This window comes from Leguminivora glycinivorella, chromosome 9 (genome assembly GCF_023078275.1).
Source record: "Leguminivora glycinivorella isolate SPB_JAAS2020 chromosome 9, LegGlyc_1.1, whole genome shotgun sequence".
In the NCBI taxonomy this organism is placed as follows: Eukaryota; Metazoa; Arthropoda; class Insecta; order Lepidoptera; family Tortricidae; genus Leguminivora; species Leguminivora glycinivorella.
Window position 1 is genome coordinate 5,159,623 of NC_062979.1, and position 27,751 is coordinate 5,187,373.

Consider the following 27,751-nt stretch of genomic DNA (forward strand, 5'->3'; position numbering starts at 1 on the left):
ATATGGTATTTTTAAAGACGCCTAGCGTCTCAAAAATTAGGTAGGTACTTAGATAAAAGACGTAGGTACAATCAGCAACACTGTTAGCATTACACTTGTAATTCTTATTACAAGGGCATAAAGTCTATAATACTGATGGTTAGTTGAGTGTTGCTGATAGTTCGAATACTAAAAATAATGTAGAACTTTTTATTTTGATTTTTTTTTATGTTTTAAGGCTTTCCTCATAGTGTATTCGTTGACGTAAAAGTGACTGGTCAGTTTCCTAATTAAATTCGTGGTCACGCGGCCACAAAATAACGAATTCCATTCCTGAGAGTAAAAGAAAGAAGATCGTCACTCATGCGTGTTCAGATATTTTGCGCGCCCGGCCGCTCAGGGTACGTAACCGAATGGCACAAACGCTCTCGAAACGCTCACGAAACGCTCGTAGATACCTATCTCTATCGCTCTTGCGTATTATCGCGACAGAACCAGAACCAGAACCAGTACCTACCCGGCGCTTCCTTTTCGTTTCGCGTCGCTGAAATGCCATTCGGCTACAGCACCAGATATATGTGATGGCGACTGTATAATGCAGTCGAAATGCAGTGATAATTTATCACTGATAACTGTAATCGTCTAAATACGACCTATCGGATTTTACACAAAACTTTCAATCAGACTTCATAAATCCAATAAACTTTCATCACATAAAACAAATCACTTTCACTAGGCACATAAATAAATAATGCGCGAAAAATGCAAATATTCGCGATGACCGACTGCCCCGGTTGCCGCCCGCATTTAATTACGAATTACAGCGGGTGAGTAATGAGTTTGTCCACAACCGCTAATTAACTTGGTGGATGCTGCGTGAATTTTAAATTGCTGTCAAATACGGACCACTTGTACATTAGACTAGGTAAGTTCAGGCCAGGCCCCGTAGCCGAATGGCATTTCTGCGACGCGAAACGCCACCGAAACTCCGCAGAAATGAAGTCTGGCTCTGTCGCGACAATAAGCAAGAGCGATAGAGATAGATAGCTACGAAAGAGATATTATCGTGAGCATTTGTGCATTCGACTACGCAAACAGGACCCTGTTTGACCACACTGACAATGACAATACCAGCTGAGATTGATATTTTACTTGCTGTGGATCCAAAAAATAGTCACGTTTACATATACAGTCGCGTTCATAAATACGCGTACATTTTTTTACGTTATTTCAACGAGTTTAGGTAAAGAAATGTACACAAATTTATGAACTCGACTGTACCGTCAAGTAACGACGACTTTACTGAAAGCATAACAATAGATTCTTTTTGTACGAAATTTTGAATTTTTGACTCATGAAATCTCTGCTAACCAGCGGGCCATATGCTTGTTCATCACAACGGAAACTGTAGGGTGTAACCAAAAAGTCTAACCCTCGCTAAATAAAATTGAAAGACTGCCTTATCTAGTGTAGTACAGTCGGTACAGTGTATAAAACGGAGTCTATGGATGGTAGTCTATGCTGTAAAAGGGGATATCATTTTATTTTTAAGTGCGTGTGATGACAGGCCATTTATTTCGCAAGTACAAAGTAAATAGATCAAGAGCCCAGGCCCGCCAGACCTTCCTCAAATTCTCAAGGATGAAACTTTGGGACAATGTAGAGTTCACATCGGCGTTTAATGTGTGCATATTTTCTAGTTCGGCCCATCGGCCAATTTTTTGCTATCAAGTGATGAAGGTGAAAAAAAAAAGTGCTTACTTTCCTTAAATTCTCAAGGCTGATTTTTATATATGTGTTAGAGCACGTTGTTAGAAATTGGTTATCATCAATGCCAGACCGTTTCCGCCGGCCATAACTTTTACCAGACGCGACAAAGTTGGCAAAAAACGACTCTAACTTACCTCATTTTCTCAAGCCTGATTTTGATATATGATACGCAGGGACCTATAACTAGACCGTTTGTAAGCAGCCAGACCAATCGGATGGACCCAACCATCCGCCAGACCGACTTAAAGTTTCGATATGAGCATTAGTAGAATTGAAATATTCCGGGTCTATAAAAGCTAAAAACTTGAATTTTCTACATTAAGCTACGTGTATATTGTATACTTGACGTAATAAGCGACTTTCAAAAATTTTACTTCTAAGGAAATAAAAAAATGAAAGTTTATATGTGGTGCAAGATTAATTTTAGGCTATGAATTTTATTTACACTGCGTAAGTACATGTGTATTTTATTATAAATATAACTTTTACCAGACGCGACAAAGTTGGCAAAAAACGACTCTAACTTACCTCATTTTCTCAAGCCTGATTTTGATATATGATACGCAGGGACCTGTAACTAGACCGTTTGTAAGCAGCCAGACTAATCGCATGGACCCAACCATCCGCCAGACCGACTTAAAGTTTCGATATGAGCATTAGTAGAATTGAAATATTCCGGGTCTATAAAAGCTAAAAACTTGAATTTTCTACATTAAGCTACGTGTACCTTTTATAGACCCAGAATATTTCAATTCTACTAATGTTCATATCGAAATTTTAAGTCGGTCTGGCGGATGGTTGGGTCCATCCGATTGGTCTGGCTGCTTACAAACGGTCTGGTTACAGGTCCCTGCGTATCATATACCAAAATCAGGCTTGAGAAAATGAGGTAAGTTAGAGTCGTTTTTTGCCAACTTTGTCGCGTCTGGTAAAATTTATATTTATAATAAAATAAACATGTACTTACGCAGTGTAAATAAAATTCATAGCTTAAAATTAATCTTGCACCACATATAAACTTTCATTTTTTTATTTCCTTAGAAGTAAGACTTTTGAAAGTCGCTTATTACGTCAAGTATACAATATACACGTAGCTTAATGTAGAAAATTCAAGTTTTTAGCTTTTATAGACCCGGAATATTTCAATTCTACTAATGCTCATATCGAAACTTTAAGTCGGTCTGGCGGATGGTTGGGTCCATCCGATTGGTCTGGCTGCTTACAAACGGTCTAGTTACAGGTCCCTGCGTATCATACCTATATCAAAATCAGGCTTGAGAAAATGAGGTAAGTTAGAGTCGTTTTTTGCCAACTTTGTCGCGTCTGGTAAAAGTTATGGCCAGCGGAAACGGTCTGGCATTGATGATAACCAATTTCTAACAACGTGCTCTAACACATATATAAAAATCAGCCTTGAGAATTTAAGGAAAGTAAGCACTTTTTTTTTTTCACCTTCATCACTTGATAGCAAAAAATTGGCCGATGGGCCGAACTAGAAAATATGCACACATTAACCACCGATATGAACTCTTTATTGTCCCAAAGTTTCATCCTTGAGAATTTGAGGAAGGTCTGGCGGGCCTGGGCTCTGGGTCTAAAATAATTGGTTTTCGTTACAGGTAAATTAAGAGAGCGTAAAAGTAGCGTTTTGTATGGCCATTTTCATTCGTTTACAGACAGATGTAACGCAAAAAAAATCATCGTATTTTTACGGAAACACATGAAAGTATTTTGTTTAGCCATTCAGGTGCCGTAGCCGAATGGCATTTCTCCGACGCGAAACGAAAACGAAACGCCGCGAAAGGTAGTCTGGCCCTGTCGCGCCAATACGCAAGAGCGATAGAGATAGATATCTACGAGTGTTTCGTTTCGTGAGCGTTTGTGACATTCGGCTACGCACCCTGTACTTACAAGTGGTATTGGCGTTGACTAAGTAGAAAAAATATATAATCGTAAAAATAAGAGTGTGTGTGGACAATAACGAAATTGTATGGAACTCCGTGCACGTGATCTGATGCGCATATGAACGTCAAATAAAGCTACGCCGGCTCTAACCCTACGCCTCAGCCTCGAGAAGATTTCAGTCCCCCTCAGTTGGGAGGGGGTATCCACTATGGGACCGGCAAGAAACTCGGCGGGCAACTTCTTTTCAAAACATTACATCTTATAATTAACATGCATTAAATAACAACATACAATTTAACATGCAAAAGTATTCATCAAAGAATATGAACAGACTAGGTACTCTATGGAAATCAATTTCAATAAATTATATTATTGCTTAATAATACGTCGTTCTTCTTCAGAGAAAACATATCAAATTGTCATAGAAGAAAAAGATAATATGAATCTCAATATCATTAAATATGTAATTTACCTACACAACATAAAATATAAAATATTTGATGTGCTTTCTTATCTGAACTGTGTCCTCTATACAATTACATAATACAATTATTTTAATTGCTATTCGTTTTTTGTAGTTTCTGGTTCGGGCCATGCATGTTTGTCTGTCAAATAGTCCTCGACTCTGTAATAAGCCTTTAACATCAATGATTTTTTTAAGTAGTTCTTAAGAGCTGGGAGGGGTAATCTCAAAGCAGTGTCAGGTAACTTATTATAAAAATGAATGCATTGCCCAACAAATGACTTCTGTACTTTACGGACACGAAACTTCTTTATGGCAAGCTTATTTTTGTTTCTAGTGTTATAATTATGGATATCAGAATTCTTAGTGAAACAGTCTAAATTCTTAACAACATAAATTATACTATCATAAATGTATTGGGAAGCTACAGTTAAGATATTAATTTCTTTGAAGAGTTCTCTTACTGATTCACGTGTTCCTAAGTTGTAAATAGAACGAATGGCTCTCTTTTGTAATACAAAGATAGTCTGTATGTCAGCTGCTTTGCCCCAAACCAGAATACCGTATGACATTACACTGTGAAAATAACTATGATACACTAGGCGAGCTGTCTCAACATTAGTCAGTTGCCTGATTCTCCTAACGGCGTATGCGGCTGAACTTAATTTGCTTGCTAGTTTCTTTATATGAGGACTCCATTGTAGATTTTTGTCCAATGTTAAACCAAGAAACAGTGTTGTATCTACCATCTCTAAGCATTCATCATTCAAAAGTATTTTTGTATCGATTGGTTTAACATTCGGCAGAGAAAATCGAATACATTTGGTTTTCTTAGAATTAAGAAGTAAATTGTTGACAGTAAACCACTGCAGTACATCAGCTAACGTGCTTTTAATTACATTGTAATCCGTAGATTTTCGGTCAACATTAAAAAGCAGTGATGTATCATCAGCAAAAAGTACTATTTCACAAAAGTTTTTCACTATACATGGCAAATCATTTATATAAACCAAAAACAGGAATGGACCTAAAATTGAGCCTTGTGGCACTCCTAATTGGACTACAGTCCCGCTAGAGCGAGTTTTGTTAACAACTACTGTTTGTGTTCTATTGCTGAGGTAAGAAGACATAAAGTTTAGGGCATTTATAGACAAACCATAATGTTCTAATTTCAAAATGAGCGTTCCATGATCCACACAATCAAAGGCTTTTGAAAGATCACAAAATATGCCAATTGCATCACAAGAATTTTCCCAAAAATTATATATATGTTTAATGAGTACCGAAGCAGCATCGGTCGTGGAACGGCCCCTTGTGAAACCGAACTGTTTGCTTGTAAGTAATCTATGTCTGTTGAAGTGTCCCAGTAGATCATTTAACATTAGCTTCTCAAAGACTTTACTTAGTACAGGAAGTATTGATATGGGACGGAAATTGGTTATATCACTCGAATCACCCGATTTAAAAAGCGGTATGACTTTGCTACATTTCATAAGATCTGGAAAGGTGCCTTGTGAAATTGAAATATTATATATTACGGCCAAGTAAGGTGCTATTATATCTATGACATGACTAATTACTTTAACTGATGTTCCCCATAAGTCTTCCGTTTTCTTTAAATTGAGTGACTTGAATGTTTTAACAATATTTACAGAGTCTACTTGACTAAATTCAAATGAATTATTACATTTCTTAACATTAGCACAAAGTAATGAATGGGCTTGAGCCGCAGAAGAATGTAAACATTTTGTGGTGTTAACGGCTATATTTGAGAAATAATCTTCGAATGCCGAGGCAACATCGCTGTTCGACACTATTTGTTGATTATCTGATACAATGTTGACTTGACAATCGCGTGATTTACATTTACCAGCTTCTTTATTTATAATACTCCAAGTTGTTTTCACTTTGTTGTCCGACACTTTCAATTTAGAACTAATAAAGTTTTTCTTGGCAGTTAAACACACTTTCTTGAAAATTCTCGAGTAGTTTCTTACATAGTCCAGGAATTCTGAATTCTTGTTCAGCTCTCTCTCACCATAAAGTTCATAAAGTCTTTTTCTACTTTTGTGAATACCTACAGTAGCCCATTCACTAAACTTTGTTTTAACTTTTGACCCACTAATAGATTTCACTTTGAAATTGTTATTAAATTGATTAAGAATTACATTGAAAACATCTTGATACAAATGATTACAGTCATAATGCGAAAATGGTATTATAGACAAACTATGTAGAATTTCATTTTTGAATGATTCCAAGCGAGATCCAGTAATGGGTCTATATGTTATTGTTTGTGGAGTATCATGAATAACGTTTAAGAAAGCTGCCCTTTGGCCGCTGTGATCGGAATGAAAACAGTTAAATAATTTCTTATCTATACATTCACAGTTACAAAAAATATTATCTAGGCATGTTGCACTAGTCACACCTACCCGGGTAGGTTCAAGAAATAAATTAAATAAATTAAATGATTTAAACAAACAGAACATTTTAACAGTATTACTAGATGACTCGAGCAAGTTAACATTAAAATCTCCACATACAATAACATGTTTTTGGCCCTTGCATACTAAATTCAGAACATTTTCCATTGTAGATTCAAATATGCTGAAGTCAGCTGATGGTGGTCTATAAACACATACAATAATATATCTGTCTAATTCAACACATGAAATTTCTATAGTTCTTTCTATGGAATATTTTACAACATCTTTGCGCTCTTTACACTTCATACAATTTTTAACAATAATAAGGGAGCCACCATGAGCAGCAGATTTTCTGGCAAAAAAACTAGCTAATTTAAAATTAACATAATCAAATATCAACTGTTCTTGTTTCAACCAATGTTCAGTAATACACATAACTTCAACATTATTACTATCTAAAAATAATCCTACTTCTAATTCTTTGCTGGAAAAACCCTGAATATTCTGGTGAACAACGTTCATATTCAGGTGTTTTTCCGCTGTCTTACAATCTAGTTTAAATGAGGCATGGGGTCCTTGGCTTTGTCAGCTGACTGAGACTTATATATAACACTATTACATCTATTTGGCTCAATATTGAAGGCCAATAACTCCACTAAATATACAAATAATTTCTTTGGCAAAAATACCTTCCGTGGAGCTAGCATGAAGCGCTCAATGAATATTACTAGCTTTTACCCGCGGCTTCGCCCGCGTAATAAAAGTATTCATTAAGATTTTCATTTGGATCCTTAGGTTTCTCTGTAGGTATATTTATCTGCGATTATTTCGATTGCACATAATACTTTTGCTTGCAATGATTGTAGAAATATTACACATCGACCACAGCGTAGGTAATTGTATATACACGCTGGGGAAACCTTTATAAACATCCCACATAGCCCGTATTTCGACACTATGATCGGTGGGTAAAAAGTACTTTTTTCTATTATCCCTTAAATTTTTTTACATTTTGCTTATACTTATCGCAAACGTAATCTTCAATCAAGCAAACAACGATCGTCTTAGAGCACATTGATTGTAAGAGACCGCCGACCGATTATCCGTATCCCTCTAACGATACCCATATTATCCGTATCCGTATCCGTACCGCTATCGCTATCGCTATCGCTATCGCTATCGCTATCGCTATCGCTATCGCTATCGCTATCGCTATCGCTATCGCTATCGCTATCGCTATCGCTATCCCTATCCCTATCCCTATCCCAATCCCTATCCCTATCCCTATCCCTATCCGTTATCAAGATTTTCAATGATTTCTTATCAAGTGCTAAAATATAAAGTTTCATGGTTTTATCTTTTAAAATTAAGAAATCCCATACAAACTTTCAACCTCTTTTTCAACCCCTTCATCCCTTTTTTTCGAAATAAAATGTAGCCTATGTTCTGTCTCAGGGTCTAAAGATTGTCTGTTCCTAATTTTATCAAAATCGGTTGCGTGGTTTAAGCGGGAAAGCGTAACAGACAGACAGACAGACAGACAGAGTTACTTTCGCATTTATAATATTAGTATGGAAGTATGGACTAGTATGGATAAATTTTAACCCCCTTATTCATAAACGTCCTCTAAAGTTTTCAAGCCGATAAAGTTCGTTTGTCCCTTTCCGACGTATTGGGGTGATAGAGGACAAACGAAATGTATCGGCTTGATAACTCTAGAGTACGTTTATGAATAAATACTGTAGAAGGCCGGTCTTACACCCCATGTGATGAGGGCCTAACGAGTCTTACACTCACGCTCAATGCTGTGCCTTGCGACCCGACCACATGAAACCATGACTGCTGTAATAGAATCTTGGCTTTCCCGCAATCAAGGGAAGCGAAGGCTCTATACAGTATCACAGTATAATAAAGAGTACTATCGTACAGTATGGCCACTCCCGCTCCCCGCTGAAAGTGCCGCCCACCCCCTCTCGGTTACCTCACAGTTACCGCCTGTCAAAAACGCGAACAGTCGACCTGTCATATTTCACTCATACAAGCATAGTACGCGTTCACCTACACGAGCTAAGACTGTGTGCTAGGAATGCGCCTCTTTCAATATATTTGATCGCCAGTGTCCGAGGTATGACAATATGATGATTTTGGGCATCCGAAGACGAAAATAATTAACTGTATAATTTTTAATATTTTAGTGTAAGAACTCCTGATGTGTATCATGGAGCGACATCGTCTCTTAGCTAAGCTCATTAAATAAAGATAAAAAAAAACATTGGTCTGGCGACAGCGGCGAGCGCCAGCCAGTCATCATCATCCTCCTTGCATCATCCCGGCATTTTCCACGGCTCATGGGAGCCTGGGGTCCGCTTTGACAACTAATCCCAAGATTTAACTAATCCCACGGCACTAGTTTTTGCGAGCGCCAGCCAGTGTTGGAGCAAAACACAGCGATGAGGTCTTTCGTTCGCAGCCATTGACCGCCACTCGCCGCAGCTGCTTTACATCAATATTGTCATGTCGCCGCCCCGTAGCCGAATGGCATTTCTGCGACGCGAAACGCCGCAGAAATGTAGTCTGGCTCTGTCGCGCATCGCAAGAGCGATAGAGATGTGTTGGCATACTGACCTGGTGCGCGGGCATTCATGTGTCGGTCCCGGGCGCTCGCGGCGCATCACCGCTCGTGGCGCGCCTGCTACACACGCACCCTGCAACAATGTAACATAAGATAAGATAAGATAAGATAAGATCATCTAGCGACCCACCATACAAAAAATTTGCCGATCAAATTTGAATCAATGGTACTATAAAACAGGGTTGAATTAATTTTTTTTGAAAATCGAACGAATCAAAACAAAAGCAACTCAATTCTATTTGACGTAGATTCAAATTCCATCGTAGGTATTTTGTCCTAGTATTAGGACATTGAACCCCAGGAGGATAAGATAAGATAAGATAAGACAAGATGGTCATAGCCGCTGTGCTTACTATAAACACCGGTGTGGATGGGTGGAGTTCCCGGCTTGCAACAGTTGTGGCGAGACTGCACAAATAATCCAGTACATAAATAGAGGATTGCCCTGTAATGCGCTATTCCAATGGACATCCGGAATACCTGATCAAATGGCTGATTGGACTTAATTTTGGACTTAATTCTTTGCCATAGGACTAGTAATTTAGTCAAACTTTTGATGTTGAGAGGATCCTGACGATAAGATAAGATTAATTAAGATAAGATAAGATAATATATGATAAGATAAGATAAGACAAGACAAGATGGTCATAGCCGCTGCGCTTACTATAAACACCGGTGAGGCTTGCAACAGTTGTGGCGAGACTGCACAAATAATCCAGTACATAATAGAGGATTGCCCTGTAATGCGCTATTCCAATGGACCTCCAGAATACCTGATCAAATGGCTGATTGGACTTAATTTTGGACTTAATTCTTTGCCACAGAACTAATAATTTAGTCAAACTTTTGATGTTGAGAGGATCCTGACGAGATCTATCAGAAATCCAAAATAAAAATGTGAAAAAAACGGTATTTCTCCTGTTAAAATTAAATAATATTTAAAACAAGTTTTATAAAAAGTATCAAATCTAGCTAGCTTCAGTGGTCAATGACTTGAGTCAAGTAACTGAAGCTTCTAGACTCTATTCCTTACAACAATAAACTAAATAAAATCACGTTAACATAGTAAATAACGTTATATCAAAAAAAATCTACAACGGTTCTTATCACCATTAATCAAACTACTGCATCCTTTCATGTATAACCACATCATTAATTCCAGGCCATTATAATACTCCTCAATAGGTTCACGTCAATTACTATCATGTAGCGTTACCTTTATAAAAAGATTCAATACTCTTCAATGGGGGCACGCAAAAAAGTCATTCATGCTTAACAGACTACAGTCATGGTTAACAAGGATATATCAGTGTGTTATCGCCTTTTGAGAAGATCATTGCACTTTATTCGATGGGAAGAAGGCCAAATATACAGTTTGGCGCAAAAATATCTTTGGTCGTGATGATGGTAGATATAATAAATAAATAATTTTTTTTGACGCACGGTCTGACCTAGTGGTTAGTGACCCTGCCTGCTAAGCCGCGGTCCCGCGTTCGAATCCCGGTAAGGGCATTTATTTGTGTGATGAGCACAGATATTTGTTTCTGTCATGAATGTTTTCTATGTATACAAGTATTTGTATCCAAACTAAAATTATAAATGGGAAAGTGTGTGTGTCTGTTTGTTTGTCCGTCTTTCACGGCAAAACGGAGCGTTGAATTGACGTGATTTTTTAGGTGGAGATAGTTGAAGGGATGGAGAGTGGCATAAGCTACTTTTTGTCTCTTTCTAACGCGAGCGAAGCCGCGGGCAAAAGCTAGTATTATATATATCGTTGCCTGAGCACCCACAACACGAGCCTTCTTGAGCTTACGGTGGGACTCAGTGAGTCTGTGTAAGATCGTCCTATAATATTTATTTATTAAATAAATATTGAGGGGCAAACTAAGTAAAGCTTAAACTATGGATGCTACGCGACGATATACATTCTAAATAGATAAATACATACGTATATACATAGAAAACATCCATGACTCAGGAACAAATATCTGTGCTCATCACACAAATAAATGCCCTTACCGGGATACGAACCTGGAATGGTCATAATATGGAATGCTCTCTCGCCATCTGTGTTCCCTGACAAATGACCTCGACCTCTTTCGAGCAAGAGTGAATAAGACTATTAGTTACTGAACCGGTCGCCTACATCTTATAGGCTCTGTCTTCACTTTCCATCAAGGAGGTATGAACTCAATCGCGGATTAGTTCATAATTTTTGAAAATATTAAACGCGTGCTGCTAGCAAAATTTTGTTTAAATACCTATAAGTACCCCCATAGTGTTATTATGGAGAAGTTCGCCCTCTCACATATAGCTGCGATAGTGTTTTATTTCTAAAAAGAAAAACGCACCAATTTGTGTACGAAAATAAAAAAAAAAACAAAAATATTTAAGTACAGATGCACAGTCCTAGGTACATAAGCACCGTATTCTTTTTATCTTTATTATTAGCATTTTAATTTGATTTATATCACACATATTAAGCCTACCGTGTGCATGTAAATTTTTATCATTAGATGCCTCAAGTCTGTAGACTTTAATGATAATGAGATTCATTATTTATGCAAATTCATGCTCGTGCCAAGCTTCCTACGTAAAAGATTGGCTCTACTTTTTTTTATCTGACAGAGTACGTAAATAATTGAGAATATACATATTATAACTTGCAGTAAGACTCGATCCTTCTCAGATTCTGTATTTTTTTGACAGTATAAAATTTTAAGAAGGAACATTTCGATATTTAAGTAAATTTCAAAAAAATAAATTTCTAAAATTATGACCCTACTACCGGAGGAAGCAGCAAAGGAAAACCGAAGAAAAGGTAAGATATACAATCGTTTGCCAAACGACATCAAAATTATGTCTGGAAAATAGTTTAAAGAAACGTTAAAGAAAATTCTCATTAAAGCAAGTTTCTATAATCTAACAGAATATTTTGAATTTAATTTCGATAAAGTAATGTGTAGTGTATAACAAATAAATTCAAAATATATGTCAATTAATCTATATAATAGTATGTCAGTAATAATTTTATTATACTAGATACTAGTTAATAATTTTATTCATTGATCCTAAGCATAAAAATTGTGAGACAATTATACTGAAACCATTATTGCATGCTTTTGATGGGTAGATTATGTGTTACTCAAAAAATGTACCTAATCTTGCAATAAAAACATTAATGATTCTGATTCTGATTCCGAACTGCATGAAAGATGATATAAAACGAATGCAAGTGAATGATGAGATGACTTCCGATAGAGAGGTATGGAAAAAACAGACATGCTGCGCCGACCCCAGGTAATTGGGATAAGGGCAAGCGAATGACGATGATGTAGGTACCACCGAACAGAGATGATTCATTCCATAATGTTTTATTCAAGCATCTTGTTATTTGGTTATTATAAATTATCCATGGGAAAGTGTGTGTGTCTGTTTGTCCGCCTTTCACGGCAAAACGGAGCGACGAATTGACGTGATTTTTTTAAGTGGAGATAGTTGAAGGGATGGAGAGTAACATAGGCTATTTTTATCTCTTTCTAACGCGAGCGAAGCCGCGGGCAAAAGCTAGTATGTATTTACTAAAGTCTGAAATAAAGAAAATAAACTAAACAGCACTTAGCCAACCTTTCTTTTTACATCTAAACTAAACCGAGCCACTCCACCTTCAAGCCGCAAAGTACTAAATTGCACTTTTTAGCGCGACTGTGCTACGCAGAAACTACTAAGGGGGTCAAGGGCTTTAAAAGCTATTTATTGACCTAGGAGTACAGTCGAAAACATAATGTTTTATTAAGTATAATTGGCAGAGAGCGCACGAGCAAGCTTCATACATTAGAGGAGAATCATGACTATTCTTACTTTTTTGATCCATGTCCGCTATTTCCACAGTAACATTGACACTTGACACTGACATTTCTGTGCCTATTTCACTTTTTTTTTTTAATTACTATATTGCATGTATTGTGTATTGTTAACGTGGAGGTGTATTGGTTCAAACTGTAAGCTTACACTATGTTCAATAAATAAATATAAATAAATTTCTGGGTTGAGAAGTAACATTGTTACTCAGCGTCAATATTTTCTTATTTAACAAACAATGAACGGCAAAACGCCACTGTCAGGAGACATTTGTCATAATTGTGAAATAGGCCATCTGATCGTGACGACATTTCAAGGACAGTACTATCTTGAGTTGACATTTTAAATTGGTTTCACCAGCATCAAAGTATTAGTATATATGCTTTGATCAAAACCATACCCGCAGTCAACTCACGGTAGCCATACAAGTCCTGTGCAAAATCTTTTTCGCCGCACCATCTGGTAAAAGCTCTTTTGATTCCTTGAGGATTGGAGACCTGGTGACCTGACATGACACACAGGTTCAACCTAGTTTGGGCACCAGTCTCCTCCACCGCACAAGTTTTGCACTTATTGTATTAGAGATGGGCCGAATATCCGGTAAATATTCGGTATTCGGCATATTCGGCAAGTTTTTTAATGTTCGTATTCGGCCGAATAATTCGGTTGCCTTGCCGAATATTTACCGAATAAACAAAGTAAATAACTAATGTAAATATTACGTATTCCATTGGATAATACGCTCCTATTTTAGTAGCTTTTTAAGGAACTGCTAAAAAGAGAGAAACCTATGCGTCAAAATATAAATACAATTGTTTTGTAAAAAAGTTAAAAAACCTTAGTTTAAGAGTTGAGAAGAGTTCAGAGCGGTTTTAACACTTTTGACGAAGTTTTAGTTATCTACTAAACCATAAAAACATAGTTGTAGTCATGTTGTAGTAACATATGTATGTAACCATTATCAATCATTTAATAGTTTTAATGAACATCCCCTTTTAAAACATGACGTAACCGAATATTCGGCCGAATGTTCGGTTCGGTAAGAGCTGAACCGAATGTTCGGCCGAATATTCGTATTCGGCAAAGTCCATATTCGGCCCATCTCTGTATTGTATCTATCTATTAATCATAAGAAAACTATTGTACACAATGTATACGTGGTGGAGTCAATAAATACTTTTTCATTTTTCATTTTCATTTTTTCATTTTCATTCTTCGAAAACGGATAGCAAAGAGAAAGTGTCATATTTTTACAGAAATTTTACATTCATTATAATGCTTGGACTGGAATGACTGAACTTTCTATGCTTTTACATTTTTATTACTAACGTTTTATAACTTATTTAAAATGTAATATTTAAGCCCCATGCTAATTCCATAGAAAAATACCTACATATTTCGACCGAGACTATACTAATAAAATAATGTATGAAGGTCGAAGGTCTTTGAAAGTCAGATGGTCCCTCAAAAGTCAAAACTCTGTAGGATAGGAGTCACCCTTACGAATCGAACCAGATGGACGTATCAACCAAATTAGGTTTACGATGTTCGAGTAAGACACTTTGTAGTATTGCTTGAAATATTTGAGAATTTTCAGTAGATATTATCTTTTAAATTGACAATATTTCATATTTTTGAGTACTACTTTTTATTGTTTGGTTTGAAAGAACTCAATACTAAAAGATACACGTATTTTTTTATTTTTCCAAAAACTGCTATTTTAATGAGAAAATCCCTTCTTATTACTACTTCGAGCAGAAAGAGCGTAAGTTACAAACGTCAAGACACAGCTTCGTGACGTCACATGTGTTGTTTCATACACCTAAGAAAACGACAAAATCATTTCTAAAAAAAATAGTTTTAACTGTCAGCTCAAACAGTCCGGTATGTCTAACTGTCATATGTCACTGTCAACCTACTCGTATAGTGAATGACTACGAACCATAGACTAAGCCATGAAATTTTTAATATCTTTGCTACGAACTGTGATAAGTGTCACTGTCAAACTCAAGTGACATCCCAACTGGAAGATTTTTTTGTTATAGTGGCAGCTCTAAATCAGCTAATTGACGTCACTTCCCCCTTAAACTATTTTTAAGATTTTTTATACTAAAAATACGGAAAAAAAATTAAAAACATTATTTATGTGATCTACAAGCGTACATCTCGAAATGGTTTTCGATTTAGGGACTTTGAAAATTTTGAAACGTTGTCAATTGTTTAAGTACCTATACTTTAAAGATCAAGTATCAACACAATTGAAAATTGAACCCAAATAGCCTAAGAAGAAGAACCAATGCTCGCGATAAAAGACGATGTTAAGTGTTTTTCGATCAACTTTTTTTCTTCGTACGTTGATATATTTATTATTCGGTTAAGTATCTCAATAATAACCTAACCACAATTTTTTTTCAAACCCCAGACATAGTGGACCGATTTTCATGAAAGATGGCTAAGAACACTCCCGACTTACTGGCTTTCAAACAAAAAAAAACGAAATCTAAATCGGTTCATCCGTTCGGGAGCTACGATGCCACAGACATACACACAGACACAGACAAACAGACAGACACGTCAAACTTATAACACCCCGTCGTTTTTGCGTCGAAGGTTAAAAAATGTTAAAAAAAAATCATACCAGGCTGATGGTCCTGACTTGTCTAAGTACCCACAACACACCCTTCTTGAGTTTACCGTGGGACTCAGTCAATCTGTGTAGGAATGTCCTATAATATATTAATATATAGTTTATTTGTGTGATGAGCACAGATATTTGTTCCTGAGTCATGGATGTTTTCTATGTATACAATTATTTATATATTATATATATCGTTGTCTGAGTACCCACAACACAAGCCTTCTTGAGCTTACCGTGGGCCTCAGTCAATCTGTGTAAGAATGTCCCATAATATTTATTTATTTATTTATATTTATAATATTTATTTATACGTGCACTTAATAAACATTAGGTTAAGAAATATTACGAAGTACTAAAATAATTATGTTGGATTACTCTCAGATCATGATTTTTGTCTGAAATTGTATGGATTGTTTTCAAGTTACTTATTTGAGCCAATATCATAAACTATAGACAGATAAACCTTATACGCTGGCGCCATCTACAAAAAACTTTGACAGTCGCTAACTCCATACTCAGTATATTTATTGAGTTTCCCGCCATATTGAGACGGTACGTAGAACTTTACTGCCGATGCCGGCCTAGCCGAAATGACAGTGTTGACGCTAGACGCCGATCGAAAAGCCGATCGAAAAGTCTAGCTCTGTCGCGTTAATATGGAAGAGCGATAGAGATAGCTAGCTTTCGATAACGATGGTATCATAAGCGATTGTGCATTTGGCTACATACCCTGAAAGCCATAGAAGTCAAACGTATTAGCGACACATTCCCAAGTTGGGTGATTTGCACTTCGGCGGTACTGATTGAGTTAGTAGTTTCGAGACACCCCTGAGCGTCTCATTATTGTTCTTTATTACTATCGATATTGACTTCATATATCTTTTGTTCTGACAAGTATGACCACGATATGACAGACATGCTTAAATACATGATAAGTGTGCTTATACATATTCTGTGTATTGCTACCACTGAGTTGTCCGCTACTGACTTTCGGGCGTCAATATTGAAGTCATGTATGTATGTATGAACAATCAAGAGCACATTTTAAAATTACAGGCTTGTACATAACGACAAGTTTGTTTCTTCTATCTAAATAAAGGACATAGAAATACAGTATAGTTATGGTTTATTGTACAAAGACAAGTTAGCGAACTTATCCGAACGTATCCCTATAAGGGATCTCTTCTAGTCAACCTTTGACTATTTACTTTTGATATGTATAGGTATCTCTTTTTGTTATCAGAAGGGGCACAGTCGCGTGTCCAAAAATGGGACACGACAGGCACGCCTATATCTATTATTAAGAGTTTTGAATGATTCACGGTCTAAATCCCGGTCAAAATAAGTCTACCTATTATTGCGGAGAGTCACTGACAATGTCAATACTGCCATAATATAAATATTTACAAACGTCTCCGTAACTTATTGTCTATAAAGTACATCTCGTTTGGACTAATATGTACATAAGCTCATCATCATCCTCCTTGCGTTTCCCGGCAGACGACTAATATGAGAGATATGAGCTAGTTTTACGAAATGTACAAGACCTTTCAAGATGTTATTGGAATTAGTCGTACAAGAAGTAATACGTACTTATAATACAGTATAGTATTGATACTGTCAGTGACTCGTGGTAAGGGTACTAAGTACGTCGTGATAAAGCAAATGTAAATTAAGTTGTCACGAATGATTCGGATTTTAAATGCCTCGCTAACTGAATAGTAATTAAGAGATTATAGCTACCGCTACTTTCATTATCTATAGTGGCCGATTGTCGATTTTTATTTATTTATTTATTTATTTAAACTTTATTGCACAATATAAAAAAGTACAAATGGCGGACTTAATGCCAGATGGCATTCTCTACAAGTCAACCATGGGCTAAACCGAAAGATTAAGTAGGTGCAGGGTCCTAGATTGTCGGGTATATTTTTATCGATGTTAACGTCTTTTCTATTTAGACCTAATTAGAGTTGTGCCATTCTCGAGAACGTTCTCATTTTACTATGGAGAATATGAGTGGAATACCTTGCCGGCGGCTATATTTCCGAGCTCATATAACCCGGCAACCTTCAAATCAAGAGTGAACAGGCATCTTCTGGGCGAGCTCACTCCATCGTAGGCCGCGTCTTTGCCTTTGGCTAGTCTGTGGTCAAGAGTAAGCCCATTTATATAAAAAAAAAAAAAAATGGCACAACTCTAGACCTAATACTGGGCGTATATTTTAATATAAGAGTAGTAGTAGTAGCAGTAGTAAACACTTTATTGTACAGAACAAATTACATGTACAGAGAATAATTATAACGGTTATGTACAAAGGCGAGCTTATCCCTTTAAGGGATCTCTTCCAGCTAACTTTAGAATAACTGAGAGAGAAAAATAGATGGTAGACAAACAACTAAAGTGCATCGGTATATATATATATATACATATAATATACATCCCTACTCTAAAAATGCATGCAATACTTATACCTAAAACATAAATAATAATATATATTTATATAAACAATAAACATATATGAAAATTATAAGAAATAGGCGAATAGAGATTGCGATAGCAATCACTTACACAATTAAGACCAAAAGTGAATTTGTACGACCCTTCTGACCCGATACTTGGCTAACAAGTTTTTCCTTTTCGGTGATGGACCAACTTCGCTAGCACCTATTATAAAGTTGGGATACATCTTCTAGTCATAAAAAATGGAATTAATATCATTCTTGTGGTGCTTTTAACTTTGACGAGTAACGGCCCAGCCACGACATTGGTCTAAGCGCGACAGCGGTGAGCGGCAGCCATACGTGCGAATGAAAAGTCACATCGCTGTGTCTCGCTCCAATGTATGGCCGGCGCTCACCTCACAGCTGTCGCGCTTAGACCAATGTCGTGGCTGAGCCGTAAAGGTTCATAAACCTAAGAAAATTCGCTACAAACAATAAAATAAATAAGGTAGTCAAGAAAATTTACGGTTTCTTGTTAGAAATTGGAAAAAAGTCCAGAGAGTCCTTGGGGAAATTGTCGTTTTCTTTAAAATAAGTAGACGACCAATAATATTGTAAATTTCTACATACCTTTATAAACGACTGAACAATTAAGCCATATAATAAAATAAGAATAAATAATAAATAAATTTTCTACGGCAGTATCTCTTATGGCGAGTGGTAACATTGCTTTAATCGATATTACATCTTATAAACTATACATACATAGTTCGAATCGGGTAGAATTACTAGGAAAGAGGGATAAGATACGAAATGGTGCAAAGAATATTTTGCCACTTTAAAGGACCCCTGCGCGTGCGCAGCCCAACGCTTGTATTCTGGCTATCATACCACAGATATCACAAAACCAGCGATACACCACAAGCAATCATCGCTAAGCATCTGCGGCCCACAATCCCCGCGATTTCAATTATTCCGGCACAGAGTGCGCGCTTAGATAACTGTACGTGACACTCATTAATACGAGCACAGTAGGGTTGCCACGTTGTTACATCTTATTAGTTATTAGTTAAATATGAAATAAATGTCATATACAAAAAAAGTAACCAAGTTACAGACAAGGTGTCAAGGGACACTTGGAGGCCTTGGTCACTTTTTCTTTGTATATGACATTTATTTCATGTTTACTTAAAGAATACAACTACTTAAAGTCTGACTACTTAAAGAATACAAATCAAAATATTTTCAATGAAAATAATTCGAGAAGTCGTCTCTTAACCAAATAAACATACCCACATACATATTTAAGAAGTTAATCAATTATGTTCTAAATTCACATGGCTTTTTGTACCTACACTAGCTTTTGCACGCGGCTTCGCACGCGTTGTTCGAAAATTGCCGAATGATCCATACAAACTTCCACCCCCCATTGTAGGGAAGTGGGGGTTAGAAAGAGACAAAAAGTAGCCTATGTCACTCTCCATCCCTTCAAGTACCTCCGTCGCTTCATTTTGACGTGGAAGACGGACAAACAAACAGACAGACACACTTTCCCATTTATAATATTAGTATGGATAGTTTCAATTATCATTAGATGTTGTCAACAGTTGACCAGAACACCAGTAAAAAAAAAGCATTCTAAAATCTTAATAATAGAGAGGCCTCCTCAAATATTTGTAAACACCTTGTCCGCTCCATTGTATCTGATGGCGCTGTACAAAAACATTATGTACACAACATTATGTACGATCTAGTTACATAAAATTACCCGAGCAATCTTCCGACCTAGACAATAAAAATAACCACGTTTTTTGCCACTGACCAAATATTTCTGACCTTAACTGTGCACGTATACACTCGTTTTATTGTAGCGATTCAACTACATTGTGTAAAAAGTCTAAAAAGAGGCTAGACGGCTATACGGGACATCTTTTCAACGAAAATGTAGGGTTGTCACCGCGAATATGCCAAATTTCAATTATACAATAAAACTTGATATGTTACTTATTTATTATTTATTCGTATGGCATGCACTGAGTCGCTTATGATACTATCATTGATTACAATACTATATCTAAGTGTTTCACCCATTGGACAGCGTTAGCATCAGGTGAGTGAAGGTCTAGGGCCTCCCCAACAAAGTTATGTTAAGTCCCCGAAGAGAATACCGCTTTTAACTTGTAACTTTCAGTTTCGAGAAATGGGCCCTACTTATAGACTAATTTTAAACTGTAAAATCTCACTATGTTTTTGCGATGGGATGTCTTTAAAAGTGATTGCTTGTGTAAGCTATTAAAAAATGTTACATTTTAGTAACATATAGTCTTGTCTAATATGACAAGTGGGAAAGAGAATACCGCTTTTAACACACTAATATAATAAATTATGTAAAGTGCTCTTGACAAGAGTCACGTCATAATACTTAACCTCCGAAGTATTGTTCAGACATCACTAAATATTTTTACATTAAAAAACAATGCAGTTGGCAACCATGAGCACACGTCATGGCGTCTGCCAGCACTTTGTGCGATGTGCTCCGCTAGCTTTTTGCCAGCATGTTTTGTAAATACGGTATTAAATAAGCCATTTTGGGTCATTCTCGACTCGCCACAATCCAGCCAATGATCCGAGAGAAAGTCGAGGAAATCTTTAAAATAAACCAAACAGATGAAACGTGCGCACAGAACAATGCAAAAACCAATTTACATCAAATCAGAAGATGAAAATCCACTTAGCGCCGCAAAAAGTTCAATTCATGCAAGAAATTCACAAAGAGAGAGTAAAATTTCATTAGGCTGTAAGAAACGCTTCCACGAAACCGTTCTGGCTAAATCACGGAATACACAGACACCGCATTTTTTTATTGAGAAAGAAACAAAATAAATGGTCACATCCCTATTCCCTACAGATTTTTTTTTTGCATTTACAACTAGACCTAACGTTTCCTCAAAAAGTATAAGTGCTAAAGTTTAGTAAATAAATACAGATTTATAATATCTTTTTAATTTAAGATTAGCATCGATGTAGGGAGCAAACCAAATTTTTTTATAAAATATTTTTTTTATTTGTTTTTTTTTTAAGCAGCACAGCATAAATTGCTCGCCCTTGGTCAGTTAGTCAAAGGTGCCTAGCCTTCAGAGATAACATACACTAGAGAAATTACGACGGGTACCTCGGCGGTCGAGGTGGTGTAGCGGTTTATCATGTCAGCCGCGTTAGCGTTAGGAGACCCGGGTTCGATTCCCGGCTTCGCCACCAGTGGGCCTGATTGCTTTTTCTTTAGTGTATGGTATCTTTTTCAGTTTATAATTAAGATTAGCAGTTAAGTTATATAAATGCATGTATATTTTTTAGAAATAAACAGTTTTTTTATAACTGCTTAGTTATACAAGGTGGTGTTTAGTAGTAATCTTTTGCATTTGTATCAGCGCGTGGTTACCAAACGTGGTTAGTAGCGCACCTTGGTTTAACCCTAAAATACTACGATTTTACTGGCGCACTTTGGTTCAACCCTAAGACTATTTTTTTTTATAAAAAATCCGGTACTACACTAGTACTGGTTATAAACGTTGACACAACCGACTCAAGTGGTTGCATTGCCATACTAGATTACTACGGGAAATCATGTGTGGTAACTGATGTGGCTTGAATGCTCCGTCTATTAGTTGATGTGGTCTGTGGACCAAATGGATGGAAAGGAAAGAAAATAATCACGCTTCGAGACAATACGTAGGCACTTTGCGATAATAACGCGATCTGCGGCGCGAATTCTGCTAGTTTTCTCGAGCGACTCACGGGCCGCGGGGATGGCAAACATGGAATAGTGGATGACCGTTTCTCCATACAAATTGTAGCTTGCATTTTCCTCTCTAGCTTTTTTTTATTATGGACTGATCGGCGATTGACCCTATGAGTACAAACAATGTTTTTTACAATTATTTTTAAATAAATTCCACGGAAAACAGATGTAGATTGGATATTATTACTGATAAAAGTGACCCGCTAGCCCGCTAAATCCCCTTGTACGAATCTTAGTATCCAAAATCGAATTTGAACTTTTATAGATCCATAAAGGGTTCCAAATACAAATACAAAACAAATGCTGCGGGTCTCACGCCGTGTGTTGCGTGGGCGACGGTCGCGCGATGGTCGCGCGACGGCGATGCGACGCATACGAAATCAAACCTTATCGATATGGAAATATGAGACGCGACGGCGACGGTCGCGCGACGATCGCGTGACTGTCGCCCACGCAAGACACGGCGTAAGATGGCATTCACCGATTCAGTAATAGCTTATACATTGTACTAGTCTCTTCTTGCTTTCTCTCTTCTCTTGCTTTAAAGAGACCGAGATCATATTTTTCTGGAAACACCGATGGTGGGAGCGCATTCCATTTCTTTGAAAAACTGGTATACCTTCGGAGGTGTAAGAACCGTAGATATATAAATACAAAAGTTATTCAATAGACGGACTTTCCAGATATATACGGTTGTCCCGACACTGACCTTAGTTAATATATTTATCAATTCGTGTAAAAATAAGATCTGATGGAAAAGCTGAGATTTTTTTCTTAGCAGCACGTGTCTTATTATAATTATCTTATGTTCATAAGGGAAAATGGGCACCACGTTTGTATGTGTACCTTTTCGCGTGACCGGCAAACATTAAACATTGTCGACGCAAATGCGTTTGCTTTAACGCTTACGATCGTGTTTGTCTAAACAGCTCTGTGGAGTGCTAAGCAATTAGACGTTTATGAATATTTTCATACACAAGCTAGTTTAAAGCGTGGGGAATGAATTGACTATTCGATTATTTTTACTATGTAATAGTACCTCTACATTAAGATATAAGTACGTGCAGAAAAAAGGAAGTTAGAAACGAGTGGCGATAAATGAAGACCAAAGGGAGTGTCTTAAATCGACACCAGTTACGAATAACCTTTTCGCACGTGTATCGTACGATTCGTACGACGTTTTTCAGTACAGATGGCACTCCAAAGTTTCGATCAGACAAGAAACAGCACCATAAAAAGAGCATCATTATGTACTGAAAATAATTTGTGAATGTTCTTTACTCGGGCACTAGTTCAATATTTTATGATAACTTATGAAACGGAAACATATAGTAGTTCCACAATTTACAAACATGAGTAGCAATAAAGTAGCCACATAAATAAAGACTAAAAAAAAGAGAGAGAAAATAGTGTCCTGGGTACTAGTTCGTAATCTACTCAAGGAGTCAAAGTATATAAGTGTAAAACGGTTACATTTTTCATTTCGCTATCTACTGAGGCGGGGTATTGAGGATTTATTAACGAAAGTTAGAGCCGTATAGGCTACTTCACACTAGAGCATTTTCAGAATTTGGGTCCCCTCAATTAGCAAAAGTTGTTAACAAAAATTAACTCGCTGCCTGTTTTGTGACGACAATTAAGTATAAAATCTGTCTAAAAATTTTTTTTTTTTCACATTCTGAATGTAGTTTATCGCTTAATGTTTATGTATTTAACATAAAAACCATATTTTTATTGAAATTTCTTGCTTAATTATCGTCACAAAACTGACAGTGATTTAATTTTTGTTATCAACTTTGCCTAATTGGGGGGGTCTCAAATTCTGAAAATGCCCACTGACGAGCGATTTTTGGTCGGGTAGCGCCAATTCCGCGTCGATGTATTTAGGGAAACCCTTCCATAGATTGTTACGAAAATATATGTTCAAATTGGTCTCAAGACCCCAATTTGTTGGCTGTTCTAACAACCAATACGTGAGCATAATACTCGACCCGGTCAATTGGTCAGAAGCTCTCGCGGTCTCAACGTGCAATTTTCTCCCCGGGGTTCAAATCACCGATGCAAGTCAAACGCTATGTTCAACCAATTGAGAAGGAACAAGGAATACGAAAAGAGAATCCGTTTAGACAGTTGGTTGTAAATATTATTGTTAATACTGTTAATAGTTAAAAACCCACAATCGGAAAATTAAGTATTCAGGTAAAAGTTACTTAAGTATAAGATTTTTTTCCATGTTCTAAAAAATCTGCCACTAAATATTGTCATAATATACATTGTATGGAGTAGACTGCAGTTCTGATGGCATTTAACGTGGGGACTCTAAGCTCTAAGTCTGAACATTTCTGTATTTATTTTTTATTAAAAAAGAAAAAACTCAAAGTAAATGAAAACTTGCCATATCTTAGAACATTAAATAAAAAACTGTGTGTATATAAAGATATAATTGAATCCTGAATACATTTAATACAGGTTTACAAATGTCGTTAAGTGTCTGTCGAATCGCCACTGATTCACTTTAAAATGGAGTAATAAAACAGTTCACTCTATATGTAAATTTGAATACAAAGTATCTTTTACAACTCTTATTAATGTATTTCGCATATCACAATGTTACAGAATCTTAGGTTGCCTTTTCACTTATGGAAATCAATAGTATAGGTTACTACAATCTCGCAACGCCAAAAATAAATTTGGATTTCTAACCTCTTTGGATAGGCAGTTCAACAATGTAGGATGAAGAAATTAAAAAGTGACGACATATTAGTAGTTAGTGTAGTTACGTCACGTTTCCTTATTATCAAAGAGCGGAATTCTTCATAGCAAAAACCAAATTGTCAAAGGGATTGACCTAACTGTTTTATCGACTTATCGATAAATATTTGTCACTTAACGAAACAAAGTTAAAGTAATGAAATCAGGCTTTTGGATATACATACAAACAAATTAACGGTTAAATATTTAGAGCAATATATTGTGGAAGAATCTTCTTTGAAACTAAGAGAAGACCTTTCTGTATCCATTCTTTTATTGGTTTTCCTTTAGGGTTATTAACCATTTTAGTAACACGGCACGGAAATCACTCATGAAAACTCAAGTGACATAAATGACATAATTATGTAACGCTGACATAATTTACTTTCATATGGAGATGCAAGATGCTTATCAAAAAGGTCAAAAGTTACAGAATAATCTTTAAGTTGATTATGGATATACCTAATGCGATATTATTCCGTAACATCGATAAGTCGATAAAACAGTTCTTAGGTCAGCCCTTTGACAGTTTGATTTTTGCTATGAAGAATTCCGCTCTTTGCTTATTATTGATTTGATAAGGATCGCACTAGTGCTGACACTCTTTAACCTGTCGTCTAACAATGGCGGATAGGTATATGCGGCCGATAGCCTAATATTCATGTTTACGGGTTCCCACAGTCGGTTGACATGGACACCCCGTCGTAGGAAAGTTGTTTTAAGTAGTAATATATAAAATTATAAACAAGAAATAAAAAAAAGCAATCAATTCCACTGGTGGCGAAGCCGGGAATCGAACCCGGGTTTCCAGCTATCGCGGCTGACGAGCTAAACCGCTACACCACCCCGACCGCCGACGTCGCTTTTTCTTTAGTGTATGGTATCTATTTCAGTTTATGGACATCCCGTATTTGACGTCATGGCGATTTTTTTTTTGGAAATTGAGATTTTCTTTTCAACTGGTTTTAGAATGTTAGTTAAATGTCCCTCTGATGTCCGTCCATGACAAATATGGACACAAAATATTTTGCCGCGAATCTCTGACCTTTTAAATATCCTACTTTCAAGATTTATAATAACAATATTAATATTATTTCTACATTGTGTTTTTCACAAATACGGTATAATGGGTACTTACTTATATCCATACATAATAGCCTCGTGGTCTTTAGAATCTCACTAGTGGTGAGAATACTACATCCACACACACACACAGACACACATACTCATAAACACCTACATCTACTTCCTGTACATTATTTTCATACCTGTTTACTTTATTTTTTGTATCCTATAACTAATAGTGCATAGACACCTATTATCTTTGTAAATTGCGTCTCGTCTCAGATTATTTTTAATGTAATCCAGGAGAGGTGGCCTCCTGCCGTCATACAGTTTTTACTAGCTAGTACGGAGGAATCGTTTCCTACCCTATTCTTATGTTCAACATACCCACAAAGTTATGTTTATTTACAAAGGAAATAAATAAATTGAAATAAATGAATGAAATTTTAATAGCTAGGTAGACAGGTTAATTTCTAAGGAGTCTTGTCTGACTACAAGTTTTACCAGTCAGCATATAAGAATGCGATCAACTGCTAGAAATGTGTCCAGCACGATGTGGTAAGTGTTCTTAGAACCAATATTGATTGTGCAGTCGTGATTGAGCAGTCAGTTATAGGCAACACACGAGCATGTGTAATGGTGTACAGATGTTTTTGCACTGGTTACGTTCGGTAACTGGTAGTTTACAGAACCTTAACAACGTGTTACAAATTTTGAGTACCTAACCTCACCTAACCTCAAAAATTCTACTAAACTACATTCAACTAAGACTTACAAGATTGACCGGGATATAAACTTTTGATTTTTATTGAGGTCCCAATATTTCGACGTAGTTGCATGCATCATGATCACGGCAACGATAATGATGATGGTGGAACTTGTGCACTCCTTTTTGCTGTATACTTAACACAGCAAAGGGCAGCGTACAAGTGTCTAATGGGTTGGTAACGCGCATGTGACACTCCTCGAGTTGCAGGCGACGATAGGCAACGGTGACCGCTTTCCGCTTGTTTGCCACCGACGCAGTATAAAAAAAATATCGGGACCTCAATAAAATCACGGTTTATATCTTGAAACTAACCGTGAATCATTTACAACTCTTACATTCAACTATTTTTCATGAATCACTTATTGATCATAAGACCTCGTTTCAATGGATCAAGAAATTATAATATTATATAGAGTACCTACGTATTTTACATGTGGTGCCAAAATCTTTTACGATTATTAACTTATTTTTTTAATTTATTTTATCCCCTCCCAAAGTCTTCAAACTCAATTTCTAGCATATAAGATAACAGTATATGTAAACTAAAATTTTAAAATGCACTTTGCCACACTTGTGCGGAAAACCGACATCGTAAACTGCCCCGTACTCTTTAGACTTTAATAATGAAAGTCGGCTACCGCCTCTAACCCGCTTTTCCACACAAACGTGATTACTATTATCTAGACTATTAAAAATGCTCCTATAAGGGGTTTCTTAAAAAATGCTCGTAACGCGCAGGGTCACTTGAGTTTCAGGCGACCATAGCTTTGTTTGGACCGTAGCTTGTTTGCCACCGACGTTGTATATGTATAAAAAAGTCTCACGAAGAGGCCTAGTACAATAATGTAAACCAAACTATTTTTTTCCATAATTCCCTTGATAATGATGATGGTTCAGCCGATTTTGACCATGGCGACTACTTTGACTCCTCAAAGCACTGGTCCCACCAAAAGCAATAAGCGATGATCTATCGGCCGTAGAAATGAACAAAAGCTAGTCCCACCCGTTTCAATAAAAGCACAGAATATATAATAGTACAAGTATAAAAGAGTGAGTAACCGATTTGCAGTACACGTAGTTCATCGCTCGGCGATGAACTAACTATACGTGCTACCAACACGTCTCTTCTATTTACATTGGAGCGACTATAACTTTTTCGTTTCTATCGCCCACAGCACAGCTCATCACTTAATCGCTTCTAGTGGGACTAGTGCCTTTATCTCTATTTAATTATACATACATATAA

The 27,751-nt window shown here is 36.6% G+C and overlaps 1 protein-coding gene across 3 annotated transcripts in view; it reads right to left on the minus strand.

The window, feature by feature from the left end:
• Positions 1–27,751, minus strand: part of LOC125229548 (serine proteinase stubble-like) — a 303,951-nt gene that overhangs the window by 258,006 nt on the left and 18,194 nt on the right. For all 3 annotated transcript variants that reach the window (XM_048134415.1, XM_048134414.1, XM_048134413.1), the window contains exon 2: positions 9,172–9,251. In XM_048134415.1, the coding sequence (XP_047990372.1) occupies positions 9,172–9,190 (19 nt within the window). In that variant the 5' untranslated portion in view covers positions 9,191–9,251. The remainder of the gene's footprint in view (positions 1–9,171; positions 9,252–27,751) is intronic.